This window comes from Alosa alosa, chromosome 13, assembly GCF_017589495.1.
Source record: "Alosa alosa isolate M-15738 ecotype Scorff River chromosome 13, AALO_Geno_1.1, whole genome shotgun sequence".
In the NCBI taxonomy this organism is placed as follows: domain Eukaryota; kingdom Metazoa; phylum Chordata; class Actinopteri; order Clupeiformes; family Clupeidae; genus Alosa; species Alosa alosa.
The window spans coordinates 26,652,374-26,669,533 of record NC_063201.1 but is presented as its reverse complement, the minus strand read 5'-3'; the positions used below and the strand labels follow the sequence as shown (position 1 = coordinate 26,669,533).

General features: G+C 44.8%; 2 protein-coding genes across 3 annotated transcripts; one reads left to right on the top strand and one right to left on the bottom strand.

The window, feature by feature from the left end:
* Positions 1-78: 78 nt before the first annotated feature.
* notchl (notch receptor, like) lies at positions 79-8,087 on the bottom strand. 2 transcript variants are annotated; one of them, XM_048260549.1, is made up of 11 exons: positions 7,780-8,087; positions 6,599-6,743; positions 5,463-5,792; positions 4,649-4,896; positions 3,939-4,275; positions 3,441-3,607; positions 3,222-3,286; positions 2,909-3,038; positions 1,920-2,017; positions 1,411-1,745; positions 79-951 (listed from the first exon to the last, which is right to left on the bottom strand). In XM_048260549.1, exons 1-11 carry the CDS (start codon positions 7,838-7,840, stop codon positions 423-425), a joined length of 2,445 nt encoding a protein of 814 aa, XP_048116506.1. In that variant the 5' UTR covers positions 7,841-8,087; the 3' UTR covers positions 79-422. The 2 variants fall into 2 exon arrangements, with proteins under 2 accessions (XP_048116506.1, XP_048116507.1); XM_048260550.1 differs by having other exon boundaries at positions 80-951; positions 3,939-4,272.
* A 1,320-nt stretch (positions 8,088-9,407) lies between these two features.
* tap1 (transporter 1, ATP-binding cassette, sub-family B (MDR/TAP)) lies at positions 9,408-16,880 on the top strand. Its single transcript, XM_048261847.1, has 13 exons — positions 9,408-9,826; positions 10,284-10,639; positions 10,881-11,073; positions 11,452-11,566; positions 11,743-11,873; positions 12,542-12,747; positions 13,033-13,230; positions 13,389-13,517; positions 13,966-14,148; positions 14,371-14,544; positions 14,823-14,982; positions 15,125-15,261; positions 15,866-16,880. Exons 2-13 carry the CDS (start codon positions 10,319-10,321, stop codon positions 16,097-16,099), a joined length of 2,181 nt encoding a protein of 726 aa, XP_048117804.1. The 5' UTR covers positions 9,408-9,826; positions 10,284-10,318; the 3' UTR covers positions 16,100-16,880.
* Positions 16,881-17,160: the final 280 nt, after the last annotated feature.

Genomic DNA, 17,160 nt, shown 5'->3' with positions numbered 1-17,160 from the left:
ATAGCACATTGGTCAGACTGGCATAGGCGAGCACCTGTCACGGTTAAAAATAGCTTTCCAAGCTCCTCTGTGGTTCTGCCCGAGATTCTCTTAATTATTCAAAACCATAAACTTTTTCCACCACCTGTTCATACCGAGAAATGGACCAGATGTTCTAAATCACAAATGGGTTCAAGTCTAGTGCTATTGGAATTGGCTAAATTATTTTTCAAAGAAAACACAGTTAATTTAATTAGTTGATTATTGCCATTGACACGGTTATTAAGAATCATACACAGCTGTGTCCTTGACATAGTATTGTGGCAATATGGAGAATACATGAAATATATCATAGCTGGAAATGTATACAACTCTTAAGTGGATCCTGTTGGGCATGCTCTGTCATAAATCATGCCTACTGGGCTTCAAGCATACATGTGTGCTTACAGAGCAGACTGAACAGAAGTGAGGTTTTCATGATTGGCTTTTTCACTCTTCTGGTTGCAGTTCTTTGTGCTGATTTCTCTCTCAGGGTCTATCTGGGGTTTGGGAGGGACGGGGATGCTACCTTTATTTTCTAATTGGTTTGGAGCTTCTTTAGGCGGCGGTGAAATCACTCTCTCGATGTGCTCATTGGCTGCCTTCTCTGTGGGCGTTGGAATGTGCAGCGACAGCTCTGCGGGGTTGCAGCCGGAGCGCCGCTGCAAAGCGTGCTGGGTACAAGAGAAGGACCTCTGTCGCGGCGCGGGCTGTGGCGACAGGAAGTGAGGCGTAACTGCTCGAGGACCCTCGCGGTCGCGGGCTGCTTCCCTTTCCTCTTCCTCTGCCTCTGAGGTCACTTCCTGCAAGGTGCTGATTGGCCGGGGTGGAAGGCCAAGGATTCTAGGTGTCACCAGTGCTGTTGTTGATTGGCTGGGTGATGGGCGCCAGTTTTGAGGCGAGGGACATTGCCTGGGACCCATTGACCAATCACTATTAAAGAGGAAGAGGAAATATAGCATGTGAGGGTCATAAACTACTTTTCTAATTATACATAAAATAAAATAAATGAAATAAAAAAGTTGCAACCACATGCAAAAAGTCAAGGCCTTACAAATAATGAATCCTGGTAATCAATCCAAGTGACAATGCATATTAACTCATATATGACTGATATGTGATGTAGAGCATTGGTTCCCAAAGACTGGGTCGCGACCCACAGGTGGGTCGTAGGAGATTTTATTTGGGTCGCCAGCATAGCATAGTGACAATTTATGTTGTGTAATACCTATACCTTATATAGCTTAGGAAAGCTAACAGCTTTCTATTAGGATCTAGTTTGTTAACTACCACAGTCAACGAGTTGGGTCGCGATAGTCTGTCATTTTTAAAAAGTGGGTCCCCAGAAAAAAAGTTTGGGAAACACTGATGTAGAGGACGGCTTCATATTACCTTGGTGGTGGAGGTGATGAGAGTCCTCTGGGTGTTATGGCTCCTGAAAATGAGGCACTCCTGCTGGGAAGAGAGGGCGGCGCAGCCCAGGGGGAGTACAGGTAGGCCCTGTCGTCCCAGAGCACCTCACAGGCCGGGTCTATGGGGACAGGCCCCCGCTGCACCCTGTGTGCCAACAGCAGCTCCAGCACCTGGTGGTGCATGCCCTCGCGCGCCACGTGCACAGGGCGCCGGCCGTGCCGATCACAGAGGTCCTGGTTGGCTCCATTGAGGAGCAGGAATCTGGCGGTGTCGTAGCAACCGTGGAGCGCTGAGAGGAAGAGAGCCGTTTCGCCCTGTTGGGAGGGAGAGGACACGATGTTTGTTCCTATACTAATTCCACCTGCTAGACAAACATTGATTTCCGCCTGATGAAACCATTGAGGATTCCTTGCCCCCAAAGTTCACCCTCAAAAGAATATCCATCTGTGTTCAAATGAGACTGAGAAAAGCAGACTAAGTAAACGTACCTTGTTATCCTGGAGGTCCACCGCCGCACCGTAGCGAATGAGAGTTCGAGCCAAGGAGAGGTGATTGACGGTGCATGCCCAGTGGAGGGCTGATCTCCCTGGCAGACAGACGGCGGGTTTAGGGTGGGGGAAGGTCAGGGAAAGCAGAATGGAATCCATTACGGAGGGGAAGCAACACGTTTTTATCAAAAGGGGCCAAATTTTATACAAAGCAGAGACGGTGGGCCAGGAACATGTGAAAGAGTGGGGCCAGTGGTGCGACTGGAGGGTGGGAGGGGAGAGAAGGCATTTTACAGTGCAGATAAGGGATTTTAAGGTGCAGATGCAAGAGAGAGTGATGGAGAGAAAGAGAGAGAAACGGAGAGAAAGAGAGTGATGGAGAGAGAGAAATGGAGAGAAAGTTAAAGCAGCACATTCAAAGCTATTGGGCGCTACGGCATATTAAGCCTGTTCTGAATCAGAGTTGGAGATCAAGGGTGCTGCAGAGAGCAGGAAAAGGGTGGACAGCAGTGGGGAGTTCACCAGCAGGAGAGAGAGAGAGAGAAGGATGAAAAAAGAGAGAAAGAGAGGGATGGGAAGAGATAAATAGAGAGGGGGGGGCAGACAGGTAGAACAATATTATGCAGGTTAACTCCCCAACTGCACACAATGACATCATGCTTTTCTACCAACGTTGCAGACACACTGGCACTCCCTCTTACTAAACAGATCATAATTTTGAACAACAACATTGTACACTGAAGGTGAAGAACGGGATGTCGTACGCTATCAAAGAGAGGCTGAGATAAGACTAATTTAACCTTCGCTTGTAACAATAAATTACTGATAGAGGTTTTTATGACTGTTCATGTGTAGGCCTGTAACTGTAAATCTCTCAATTATACAGCAAAGAAGCATATAACTGTTTCATCTCACGTAATAAACCCGTATTTCACACATATCAGTCTGACAGCTGAGAGCCTGAGAGAGAGCCTGAAAAAGGTCAATACCTGTATGGTCCGTGTTGTTGACCGGCACTCCAGCCCTGAGCAGCTCCAGAACCACTCGGTCCAGCCCACTACGCACAGCGCGGATCAGAACCACTGACCCATCTGGACCGCACCACTGCACTGAAGCAGTCTGTTGACATCAAGTGATACTAAATTCCAATATGCTCAAGATCTTGTACATTTATTTACAGACTGTAACAAGACATTACAGTCATTACCACAAGCAATATTTAATGAAAATAAATGTATAACCACGTTATGTAATATACATATGATTAATAATATTTTTATATCATAATAATTGTTCACCCACATTGGTTGGTGTTTGTGACCTTTGATGTGAAGGGGTTGAATTTCTTTCCCAGCCTCCAGGGGGGGCTGTAAAGGAATAAAACATTTTTAAAAGCTGCCTTTGACCTCAAGTAGGCCTAGTACTGAACACAAAGCTCAAAATCGAATTAAAATTAAATGTCAGTACTGAACTCTACTCTTTGACTGTGAGTGTTCACAAACGGAGAACCTAGCATCCTACCCTGCATTGGTGATAGTGATTGTGGGCGGCTGGGAAGGAGCCTGAAGTTCTTTTGCTCTGGCGTCCGGTGGTCGCAGATCTCCTCCCGCCGTGCATACCTGACGTCCTCCATGGAACTCTGGGTCATGTCTGTGTCACTTCCTATGTCCAGGTCCTTTCGCAGTGGCCTGAAATCGCGGTAGGGGTTTGAGATCATCACAAAATAATCCAGGCTAGGAAAGGCGAGTTCATTTGTATAGCACATTTCATACACAGAGGCAATTATGTGTTTTAGGCTGCATAAAGAAAAGCAAAATAACAGTTTAAAGAGTAAAGTACATGGGATAGAATAATAAAAAAAAAAACATATTCATAAACAAAATGCAAAAAAAAGAACATATTCATAAACAAAATGCTCAAGAGGACACTTGGGAGGTTCTGGGCCTTTTCATTCATTACTGAGACTAGACTACCACATTATTTGAGCTTTCCTTTTTGGACACAGAGCTGGCCACTGACCGTAGTCGAATGGCGTCCTCTCCGAGCGGCTCTCGCCGTTTCTTCCCTGTGTCCTTCCCCTTCCCCTTTTTCTTCTTCAGGCCGTTCTTCTCCTTCTCCCTGCGATCTTTCCCGCGCTCCCCGCGGTGGCTGGCCGTCTCAATCCAGGCCTTGCTGCCGTTGTTGTTTTTGCCGTTGTCAGTGCCGGTGGACCGGTGGCGCACCCTGTCCGATTCCCCTGCCCGCTCCCTCCTCCTCCTCCTCCGGACCCACATCACTACCAGAACCACAGCAACCACCACCGCCAGGCCCAAGCCGACTCCCGTGCCAACCACCGGCCACAGCCATGCAGGTGCTGCTGGGTCGAGAAGATTAGATGTGCCTTTACTCTGTTAGATCTTATTCACAATCACACTGGATACAGCAGGCTCTATTAATCTCATAATGACTTGGTGAAGAACAATCTGGTGAAAGGCCATGATTTGATTTGATTTATGACAGAGAAAAGGATGTGACTTTTTGATTGAGATGGTGTTGAGATAGGCCAAAACATTCATTGTGGTTGCAGAAACTGACCAAACACATGTTCATAGAATTCAACCCTTGCAGGACGTTGTTGTGAAACTCAATTAATCAGGAAATGGGTGGGCAAAATAACCATTGTGGATGTTCAAGCATGGGGCCCAACTGTGCGTAAAATTGTTGTATATAGTTCAGCGTTTGGGACCTACCATCTCTATTCTCTCCCCTTTTTCCACCCGTTTTAGCCTCCACTCCTTCCTCACTCCTGTCCCCGAGTTCCTCCATGACACCGCGCACGTGGACAATGGCCTGGACCTCGGCGAGCCTGCCACTGGGGATGCGGCCCGGTGCCATCCTGGCCTGGAGGAAGCGGGCAGCGCCGGGCGCCGAGGGGAAGCAGCTGGCCTCTTGCTGCTGGACGCACGGCTTGTTATCAACCTGCAGGAACAGCAGCGAGCTGGGGGACGCAAGGGAAGGGAGAGGATTCAGAGCACAGAGTTATAACCACTCCACAAAGGCAGTTTTTCAACAGGATCAACAGGACTGGTGACAATATTGAAATTGAAATTTGAATGCTAATGCTAATGGGAATATACTAAACTGGTAGACATAACAGAGGTAAAGACACAATTGTCATAAAACAAACAAATTCAATAGCATTAGGTACAAAGACAAGTGAAATCTTTTCTGCTTAAGCAAATCAACACACAGAACTACTTTACAGTCAGAACAGAACAACCTTAGCACATGCCAAAAGACATGTCCCAAAAGAATTAAAGAGCATTAAAGAAAATATTCAATAATCAAATGCCTACTTTGCCCCAGTACCCCAGAGTCTCTCCACCCATATAACATGTACCATCCTCCAGCCACAAATCTCTCCCTGCGTGTGGTGAGTGGACGAAGTCTAAATGTAGACCCAGCGAATTCTCTCACCCCTCACTAAAGTCTTAACGTAAAGACCCAGCGAGTTCTCTCACCCTCACTAAAGCCTTAACGTAAAGACCCAGCGAGTTCTCTTACCCCTCACTGCTGCTGACCGGTGCGGTGGGCTTCAGCAGGTCAGCCAGCTGCTGGGGCTGGAGTCTGTGGAGGTCACTGCTGGGCTTGAATGGAGCCCTGTCCCTCAGCTTCACCGGGGTCCTCAGCAGTGTGCTCAGTGTCCATAGGAGGGAGTTGTTCTGGAAGGGTCCCTGTGTGAAGGGGATCCTGGTCTGGACAATCAGGGACCCCGTGGCCCAGATGGGGTCGTGGTAGCAGTCGCTCCCGTCCCAACCACAGAGCGCGTTGTTGCAGCCCTGGTCACAGTGAGAGTTGTCATAGTGGTGCTTGCAGTACTCAACATGGCCTTGCCTACAAAAACAGAGAGGAAGAAAAAATGTGAGTCAGTGACAAGGGAAAACAGGGTCATAATGATTTTTGGTAACACTTTACTTGACAGTATTGACATAAGAGTGACATGACACTGTCATGACACATGAACCCTAACCCTAATACTAATCCTAACCTCTAACCCTAATCCTAATCACCCACCCGAATGTCACTTAATAACAAAAGCATTATGTGATAAATGTTTATGACTTGTTTATGACACATTCATGACAGTGTCATGTCACTCTTATGTCTATACTGTCAAGTTAAAGCGATACTCAAGCGAATATCCCTTTAAGTGTAACCTGATTTTTTAAGTTAGCTATTATTATTATCATTAGATTGGACTGTGCTCCAGTAGGCCTATAGTTTTGGGTCTAGTGACACCCTGACAATGTTTAAAACAATCCATTTGAGTTGATATTTTAAGTGAAAGTGAAAGTGTTACGTCTTCTACATCCACTTTCCACAAGTAGATATACGCCACATAAATGTAATCTATTTTGCTTTTCGCACCATTTCCACTATGGCCAGCGACCTCTAGCTGTTCCTGTTGTTTCCTGTTACAGAGTTACTGCACAGCCTCAGCCTGTGCCTTGTAGGGATGTAGCATAAATTGCTAAGAGTGAGTAATTAGGGATACTATAAAATACATGACACCAGATATAGCAGTTTGTTTTATAAAAGTTGTATTCTGTCAGCTTATGGATATTCTTGGTAACTCTCATTTGTTAGAGTTAGATTCTGTGCTAAACATATGAATAGATGTACAGTAGGCGGCATCTTACTTGCATTGGCCCTTGTCTGTGATGCAGTCCAAGCCATCTCTCAGACACTCAGGCTCAGTGCAGTCCTTATCACACACTTCATTTGCAAACTTGCTTTCACAGGATTTGTTCTTACACTGGGCCCAGGGGTCACTGGCAGATGAGCCTACACAGAGGGAGAGAGAGAGAGAGAGATGTGTATTTGTAATTAATTCAATTTCAATTAATAGTTTGATGCAAAAGAATCTGGGACAATTAATCCCTGTCTGTGTGTTTTTAAGTGCAATTGTGGTGGAAAGCTTTATTCCATATGAAGCTCATGTTTTGTGTAGGTTTGTGTTATTTTTTAACAACTATTCAATTCATTGTTTAAATTATGTGGAAGTTTTGAATGTGTGCGGAAGTTTTTCTGTAAACGAAATCTGATTGAAAGGATGATTTGGGAAACATGGCCGACGGTATCTCTCAACACTCCAACATTTATGAATAGCTCTGGTTGTACAGAGGAAATCAAACCATCCATTAGAGAAAAGCAAAGCACTATTCAGGCAATGAAAGGTGCGCCCTTGGCATGAACCGTACAGGAAACAGGAAATCGGGGGCCTGACACAAACAGGAAGTTTCCAGGAGAGGCGAATAGAAACAGGAAATGGAGTGGAATGGGAGTGGATAAAGGTAGAGGGTCGTCACCGTGGCGATGGGAAAATGTAATGGAGAGGGACAATGCTCTTGGCAGGTGTGTGGCGGACAATGAAGACGCAACGGAGATGAAACAATGGAACAGTCCAACCCAGAGGAGCAGTGAACACATGATCCCCAAATAAGGGATTGGCAGTAAAGCCACTCATGTAGACTGTGATGATTTAAAAAGGATTTTACTGAGTTTTTAATAGTCTGAATCAAAAACTTTGACAAAAAAGTTTATACATAGTTGTATACATATATTTGGGTTTTTCAAAATGTGTTGACAATACACAGGTAGCTTCAGAAATAGCACATTATGATGCCTACAACAGTGGTAAATATCCCCCAGAAATATTTTAACTTAAAAGATACAGAATATTGCATTTTCCCTCTGGGTCAATACTTTACGTCAACATTAGAAAATGTCCCTCGATTGGACCCCTCAGATGTTTTCAAGTGCTCCAGAAGTGATTCGGTCTCTTTCCAGTCTGAAGCAGAGGAAGCGGGCTCTGACTCACCTCGTCCAAGAGTGGTCCAGCAGCAGCACAGCAGTAAGGCCACCCTCCCGGGCAGCTGCATAGCGCCACAGAGGCAGACTATGTCCCAGTCGCTCTCTCCCCTCGGTCCAAACACGCGTGGGACGTTTCCAGGACTCGGAGCAGTGAGAGCAGGTCCTTGTGTGGGTGTTTGTGGTCTCTGGCCTCTCTCCTGTGATGACAGCGGTGATGAGACAGCACGCTATGCCTGCCAGAGTTGGTCGTGTCCTCTCCTGGGTCGGTCAGCCAGTCAGGAGGGGTTGGAGACGCACAGAGGAACCGTGTGAACATTCAGAGCGACCAGTTAACCCCCCGCCCCACCCCCCTCACCCCTGCCATCAGCAGCCTCCTCAGTTCTGCCTCACTCATTCTTTTTCAGAAGCACTGCGGATATGTGGACCACTGGACAACTTCCTGCCACTGTGTTGAAAAGAATAGGAGTGGAGTGTGTGTGTGTGTGTTTGGTATTTGTCTGTGGGTGTGTGTGTGTGTGCGTGTGTGTGAAAATGTGGGTGTGTGTGAGTGCGTGTGTTTGTCTGTGGGTGTGTGCGGGTGTCTGCGTCTCTGTGTGCAAGTCAGTGGTTGGGAGAGGTCGGTGTTATTGGACAAATTTGAAAGAGCCCTAATAGTGTTTATGGTAAACTACAAGAAGTGGGTCACAGGAAACTTGACATACAAAAAATAGAGCAAGTAATAATATTCCATTGTTTCACACATTCCCAAATGTTTTCCCAATCAGCGTACTTTTCTCAATACATATGGCCTCCAACTCACTATGTAAAACCAATGAGAATATAATATTTTTAGACTCCCAAACTAACACTGACGAAGGAAGGTGCCTGGTGTTGTTTCTGGTTGATTAGGCGCTTTGGTTGGACAAGCAAGTTACACAGTTGTTCACTGGCATCGTATGCTGCACCGTGAAGAAGGGCCTGGCTTTGTGGATCCTGCTGTCTTGAGCCTATTTTACATTGCTGTTGTATCCTACTTCATCTTGTCACAATAATAATTTGGCTTGATTGTTAACCTGCCACTGAGGGATGTCCCAAACCAATAGCACAAGGAAGGAACTTATTTTCTGTGAGTATAGCTGAAATTACCCACCTGGCATGCTCAACATTTGAATATTTGAGCTCCATGTCCTCAGCACTGCCTGAACGTTTATTTCCATGTTGTGTGTGCCCTTGAGGTTGTACTGCAGTCAACAGACTGGTGCTCGTGGAGTACAGAGACCATAATATTTGTATCTGACATGTAGTTAATAGTTCATGAACATGTCATAGAATCCTCCCTGGTGGATTGCAAAGGTATTTTCAGGTAGGGCCTAACACCACCTGTTTGCTTTCAACAGTCATTGATAATGGTAACATATTCATTCTTGCTCGTATTCAGTCCAAAATGACTCCTTTAATCTCTTCCAGCCTTAAACATTCATCACAATAAAGATGTGCATCAGTCAACATTGTCAATGAACGTTAGGTTACATGACTGTCGGTGACCAAGTAACCACTTGATGTCGCACTTTACTGCTCTGAGTCAGAACAGCTCGGCTCACGTTGCAGTGGGTTGGAAGCATTGCAGTAATTTGATTGGTTAAAAGGCAACACGTGACGTGGTTAACTCCAAAAAACTATTTCACTGTGTCGGAAGTAACGCATTTGCGTTTTAATTTATCTACAAAGTAAAACATCGAGATCATTTGCATCAATGCATTACATTTGCCCTGGATAGTTTAGCCCCCATGCAGCATAACGTAATGGGGGCGTGCCAAAGTCTAACGTCTTTGTCAGCTTTTACTTTCGGTTTCTTGCCTTATGGAAAGTCCCACAACAAAAGACAGACCGTGCGATATTTCTAATAGCCTAATCGAGATGTACTCAGCCAGAAGTTTGCTGTAGGGTCGTGTCATCCTTGTAGTCGGTGGAAAGACGGTGATATTCTCTAATTTTGCCGTAGCCTAGCCTACTACAAGTTGCAGAGGTGCAGAGAGGCGAAGGACAGGACAGTCAATTCACTTCCTCTTTTCAATGTAAGTTGCATCGAATTGACGTTGGGATTCTGTGTATTAAATCTAACCTACACTGTAAAATAAAGATACAGGTATGCCATGTCCACGGATAAAATAGCGAGAGGGGCATCAGAACCTTTTTACTGGGGCAGGTGTCCCAGTATTGAACTGCTGTGCCTCAGTAAATAAATTAGGTTTTTAAATTTGCCTGTTTGGCAGCAGATTATTGTTATTATCATTAGATTGGACTGTGCCCCAGTAGGACTATAGTTTTGGGTCTAGTGACACCCTGACGATGTTTAAAACAATACATTTTAGTTGATATTTTAACTGAAAGTGAAAGTGTTGCGTCTTCTACATCCGCTTGACACAAGTAGATTTGAATGCAGACGCCACATAAATGCAATCTATTTTGCTTTTCGAACCCTTTCCACTATGGCCAACGACTTATAGCTGTTCCTGTTGTTTCTTTTTACAGAGTTACTGCACAGCCTTAGCCTGTGCCTTGTAGGGATGCAGAAAATGTCGTATCTCTCGCCACTACTGTTTTTGCTAGTGGATGTGTGTGTGGTGCTAGGTGTTCGCCAGGCCCAGCTTTCCCCCCTCCTCATCCCACATCCCTTTGTGGTTCTTTGGGCTGGGGGACTGCTCCGAGCCTTTGCCCTCCTTTTCCTCACCTACACCTACCCTGGCACCTTGCCCTGGATGAAGAGCTTTGAAGGGATCCAGACCGTCTGTGTTTTCAGCTTCTTGTCTCCAGCTTACATCACCTTTCTCTGGACCATCGGAAGGTCGGCCGTGGAGAGGCTGTGGGGATGGCATTCTTGGGAAGCGGTATAAATATGCACTACAATCTACAATATACACTTTGATACACATGTATACAATGATGTGCAATACTGAATAGCTTTAAATTATGCTTATCAGTTGTTATCTGATCACTGCTGAGTTTGTTAGACCTGTTAGGAGTATCATGACAATACAGTAGTCTACATGACATGTAGTGAAATGTAATAACATGACACTTGCAAAGTGTCATTTGAACTAACCCTGTGGTTCTGTCGAAAAATTACAGTTACTGCAGAGTTATGTGGTGATTGCTGTGTCCTTGCTGTTCTGGATACGCTATATGCCAAACATTCTGTCGAAGGAGACGCAAAAACCTACCAAAAAGAATGGGGCCTCCCTGCAAAGACTGCTGGGATACATGAGGCCGCATGCCCTGCGTTTTACTGCTGTCATGACCTTAGTGATTGTCTCCTCACTGGGTAGGCCTGAATGATTATTACACGTACTGCTCAGTAAATCATTCACAGGAATGTAGAATCTGAAAATAAGAAAATGTCTTGTCTCAACTGTGTTTCATCCCATCCCATCAAGCTGGTAATTTCATATTGCCTAATGTTCTACTCACTCGCCTTTTGAGTTTTAATGCACTTAATTTCTGACCAGGAACTTTTTTCTGAGGAGTAGAAAACTATTTTATAATGAAAGTGAAAGTGGGAACGCTAGTGGGAAGGTTACATAATATACCGTAATGCTGTAATCATAATGTTCACACCAGGGTGTTAAGGATTCATATTGAATGGACAGATCTGCCAGTGCTCTGTACTCATTCTTAATTGTGATATTATGTTTGATATCAGGCGAGATGGCTATTCCTCACTACACAGGGAAAATGACGGATTGGATCATGAATGAGGATGAGCCTGAGGCCTTCTCTCATGCCATCACAGTCATGTCTGTGATTACCATCATGAGGTGAGAGACTGCTTAGGGCTACCTGCTAGTGTTGGCAGAACCCTAACAAACCCTAACAAATGAGTTAAAACTCATTTTAACTATGCAAACTTTGAACAGATGGTAATAGGGCTAATACGCATGATAAAGTGTAGACTAAAACGTCTGTATCATATTCCCTTTCCTTCTGTTTGCAGTGCGTTGTGTGAGTTTGTGTGTGACCTCATATACAACGTCACCATGAGCAAAATACACACATTTATCCAGGGTCTGGTCTTCCAGTCTGTGCTGAAACAGGAAATCGCCTTCTTTGACAAGTCAACTACAGGTGGGTGTTACCCACGGCATACTATTATGGAACACAGTTGTTCTCATGGAGTAGTCTTAAGCAACCAACAGTTTCTTTAAATCTGATCGCGTAATTAATTGTGAAGAATTATTTTACCATAGTTTTAGCATACATAATTGTTCATACGGTATATAAAGGGGATATCTGGCGATTTTTCTCATAGATCCCCGTTTCTCGAGGTCACGAATACTCTCGGTATGAAAACGGTCGGTTTCACCTAGCTCGAGTTACTGCAGCCAACAGCTAAAGCAGCCACAGCGCTACACTCTGGGGGTATGAACATGGGGGCTCATGAACATACCTCCAGAGTGTTGTACCGACAGTACTTGGTGACCTCAAGAAATGGAGATCTATGTAAAAAATGGCCAGATTGCTCCTTTAAGTCTGCTTTTCTTGCCGATTCACCTCTCAGTATAAGGATGCCATTGAGTGAACAATACTGGTAGAGTATTATTAATTGCTCATTTAATGGTAAAGATTAATAAATGATACTCTGGTCAGTGTCTTCTGAAGTCTAGCTGCTGTCTTTGTCTTTGGGAGATTCAAAAGATCTGTCCCTCACAGTTCACAGACAAATCTTAGACATGAAACAGATCTTCCCATGCACATGCTTCACTTCAGCCTGTGCTCCCCTTGCTTGAGCACAGGTGAAATCGTGTCGCGCATCACGACCGACACCAACACCATGAGCGAGTCGCTGAGTGAGAAGCTGAGTCTGCTGATGTGGTACTTCTGGAGGGTGATCTTCCTGTTCGGCTTCATGCTCAACCTGTCCTGGAAGCTGTCGCTCTTCACCGCCATGGGGCTGCCCATCATCTGGGTCATCCCAGAGATCTCCGGAAAGTTCTATCAGGTGAGCCTGTGGAGTTATGCCTGTGTGTTTAGTGGCAAAAAAAGTCTAAATGCAGATGTCCTTGGATGTAGATAGTGTTGTTTCCCAAGAACATCTCTTGAGTCACCCTCATGCGTAATATGTATTATTAGTATGTGTAGTTAGCCATTTACGGCCATATGACAGTTGATAAGGTCGTCTGAAATGCTCAGTGAGTTTGTGATATTTAGACATAGAGATGAATAAAGAGCAGCAGTGGACTGCTTTGTTGAGACTTCACATGGTGTGTCTTTGCTCTCACCCCAGAAACTGTCCAAGGACGTTCAAGCGTCTCTGGCTAAGGCTAATGAAGTTGCCATGGAGACCTTCTCGTCCATGAAGACAGTGCGGAGCTTCGCTAACGAGGACGGGGAGACAGAACGCTACCAGAAGCGACTGGAGGAGACCTACTCCCTCAACAAGAAAGAAGCAGCAGCCTATGCAGTGTCCACATGGACCAACAGTGTAAGATGACTCCTCATTCCATTCGCTACTATTTTTAGCTGAATATGCTGGCTATGAATATGTTTATATCAATTATGAATATAACAGTAGAGAGTATTATGTCCTGAAGATACATATTAGGTTAAGGCTAAACAAATGGCATTTTTGTCTTTATCTAGATGTCCAGTCTGGCTCTTAAGGTCAGCATCTTGTACTACGGAGGACGCCTGGTGACCGGAGATGATGTCAGCAGTGGAGACCTAGTGTCCTTTGTGTTGTATGAGCTGCAGTTCAGCAGTGCAGTGGAGGTAACATACCAACTGAGCCAAATGAATCACACCCCACACAGGGAGGTAACATCCCCACACAGTCAAATGAATCACACCCCACGCACTCATTGCTGCCTCTGGGGTTGTGAGTTCTGTGGACAGACATGGTTGTTGTGGGATCTAAAACTGCTCATCTTAACAAACTGGCCAGATAAGCCCAAACAGGCTTGCGCCGGCATGCCAACTCAAAAAGACTTTGGTCGCTTTGGTAACCTTGATTGTTGTCAGTCAAGATTTGAAAAAGAAATGTGTTGCCACTACTTCCTCCTTTTCCTGAGTCTGGTCAGTCCAATGAATTCCTGATAATTCTGCAGACGGGATGTACAAATCAAATATGTTTCAGAGAGCTTTAAACCCTATGCATCCCAAATCAGTGTAAATAGATGCTTAATGCTTTTGTTGTTGTTTTGAATTCCTTGTGCTGCAGGTGTTGATGAATTATTACCCACATGTGAAGAAGGCCATAGGTGCCTCAGAGAAGATTTTTAAATATGTGGATCGGACTCCTGAGATACCGCCTGACGGGACTTTGGCACCACAAAAACTTCATGGACATGTGCAGTTCCAAAATGTTACCTTCTCTTATCCAAAGAGGCCAGCTATACTGAAGGTAAGTGTGTGTGTGTGTGTGTGTGTGTGTGTGTGTGTGTGTGTGTGTGAGAGAGAGAGAGAGAGAGAGAGAGAGAGAGAGAGAGAGAGAGTAGACGTAGTTCTTGTAAATGTTAAACAAAAAACTCACTCACTTCTTTTCCTCTACCTCTGACTTTAACCCCCTCGTGTTCACTTCATCTTTCCCATCTCCTTCTGTCATTCTGCTCTCCTCTCTCTGCAGGGCTTGTCTCTGGAGCTGAAGCCGGGTCAGATGACGGCGGTGGTGGGTCCCTCCGGTGGTGGGAAGAGCTCGTGTGTGAACCTGCTGGAGCGGTTCTACCAGCCCGAACAGGGGTGCATCCTGCTGGACGGAGAGCCCCTGCAGTCCTACAAGGACGAGTACTTACACCAAAAGGTGCCCCAGAGTCCCATTCAGCACTGCTTAGTGTATCAATCAGTCTGTTTGATACAGTTTCTGAAAGTTAACTTTCACTAAGTGTAAACTCATGAACATTTATTAGAACATATTAAACATTCATTTCAATTTAATCTAAAACTAGGTTTATGTCGTAATGTGTTTTACAGTGAGTAAAAACATTCCCTTTAAATGTTTACATTAACTTTATTTGATTTGATAGCGTATTCATATTGTGTTTTGAATTGAGTGCATCAATGTCTTTGTGTCTGCCCCAGATAAGTGTGGTGAGTCAGGAACCCAAGCTGTTTGCCCGCAGTCTGAAGGAGAACATAAAATATGGCATAGAGGACGCCTCTGACGAGGATATGATCCAGGCGGCCAAAAGTGCCTATGTTCATGAGGATATCATGAAGATGCAGAATGGCTACAACACAGGTCAGTCTCAGGGAGTGGATGAGAGTTTGAAGTTGACAGTGTATTATTGCCTTGTTATTTGCCCAAGTTGCCTTGTACTGAGGTCTGATGCTAGTCCTTGAAAGTGTTTTTTGTTGAAATGTATTTTATGTTTTTTTCAAAGATGCTGGCTCCAAAGGCGACATGGTCTCTGGTGGTCAGAAGCAGCGCATAGCCATTGCCAGAGCTCTCGTCCGCAAGCCAAAGATTCTTGTGCTGGACGATGCGACCAGCTCACTAGATACAAGGAGCGAGGAAGGGGTGAGTGGGGAAATCCAGAATATTCCGTTTGGTTCCCTTTAAATAGCTTAACTGGTCATCTGACAGTTAGTTGACCTGTGTTGCTTTAGTTTGTATCAGATTGTATGGGTTTACAAATGTATGTCCTTGTATCATTCACTGGTCACTCACTCTTACTCACTCTTAATTTGGTCTAAAGCAATTCAAAATTATTAAGGACCAGTCTCCCCAGAGAATAGTTCAGTGATATGTGCCTTGCTCAAGGGCACAATGGTGGCAGCTGGGAATTGAACCCACAATTTCTCAGGCTACTGCATGCTAGCCCGGCTCCTTAACCACTACACTACTGCATGCTAGCCCGGCTCCTTAACCACTACACTACTGCATGCTAGCCCGGCTCCTTAACCACTACACTACTGCATGCTAGCCCGGCTCCTTAACCGCTACACTATTGCATGCTAGCCCGGCTCCTTAACCGCTATACTACAGCATGCTAGCCCGGCTCCTTAACCACTACACTACTGCATGCTAGCCCGGCTCCTTAACCACTACACTACTGCATGCTAGCCCAGCTCCTTAACCACTACACTACCACTGCCCCTAAGACTCTGTGCGTGTCCTATAGGTCCACAAAGCTCTGGCTAAGATGAGAAAGGAGCTGCAGTGCTCCGTGCTTCTGATCGCCCACCGGCTGAGCGCTGTGGAGAGGGCCGACCACATCGTCTTCCTCCAGGACGGCAAGGTCCAGGAGGAGGGATCCCACGACCAGCTGGTCCAGAGAGGGGGTCTGTACGCCGAGTTTGTGAAGAAGCAGAACACCTCCATCCATCGCAACGCTGCGGAGGAGACCAGCGGCTAGGTGCAAGAGGCCTTATCGAATTTTAAGTTGCAGATGCCAGTGGTCAAAAGTTCTTCAGTGAGCCCATATTAGCCTGAACATCGACTGAAAAGGATTGGGGATAGCAAATCAAAGAAGGCTAAAACATCTTGGTGACAAAAAAGTTAGTTAGTGTGGGCTTTTGGCCAACCTCATCTAGGCATTGCACTTGAAAAGATAGATATTTTATTTAATTCAGTTTTCATTGTGATTATGGTGTGGAGGAAGTCCATTTTTTCTCATTACAGCTTGCAGTTATTATTATTTAAGACACACGTCTTTCATTTCTCATTGTTTTGTTACTGTTTTCTTTTCTTTTCACTCTTCATACTTTACTTGCAATAATCAAAAGTACACAAAAATCATACATATGCCTGTAATGACATTTGACCTGTAATGGTACGAGCCACAGTCATTAGTCTGTTTGAAGTAATTTCTCCAGTTATATAGAATAAGTACGAGACACATCAGTTTTCAGGGTGGGTATTTTGGTCAGTTCTCTCCATGCAAGTAAAGTGAAGAAAGAAACTAAAAAAAGAATTGTCTGAGTGCTTTGAGTACTCACTAAGCCTTTTTATTTAAGGCATCTAAAATGTATATATGCTTAGTTGGTTGGTTCTCATGATTTTTTAAAAGATGTATATTTATATACATAACACCACTCCACAAATTGTAATAGTTATCTTCATTCACTCACAAGGCCAATCAGACCATTTTACAACAATTTCAGTGTCATTCCTAATAAAAAGTGTTTTTAATTCTAAAAAAAAGTGTTTTTAATTCTAAACCTCCATGTGTTTATCTTTCTGTGAAGTAGCAGTGTTACTGTAGTTTTGAAAGCAGTCCCTTATTTGCCCCTTGGTGGCTGTTGAACAGATGTGTACCAGAGCACTCGAATTCGTCTTCACCCGGCATGACATGCCATGAAGCATCTATAATTAGCACAGCACATGTAGCCTGATGTGGGGGAGTGCTGGGCTGAAGTAGGAGTTTCATCTGTGGCGGCAGTTTGGGATGGATTGGACTGCAGAACTCTGCTCTCC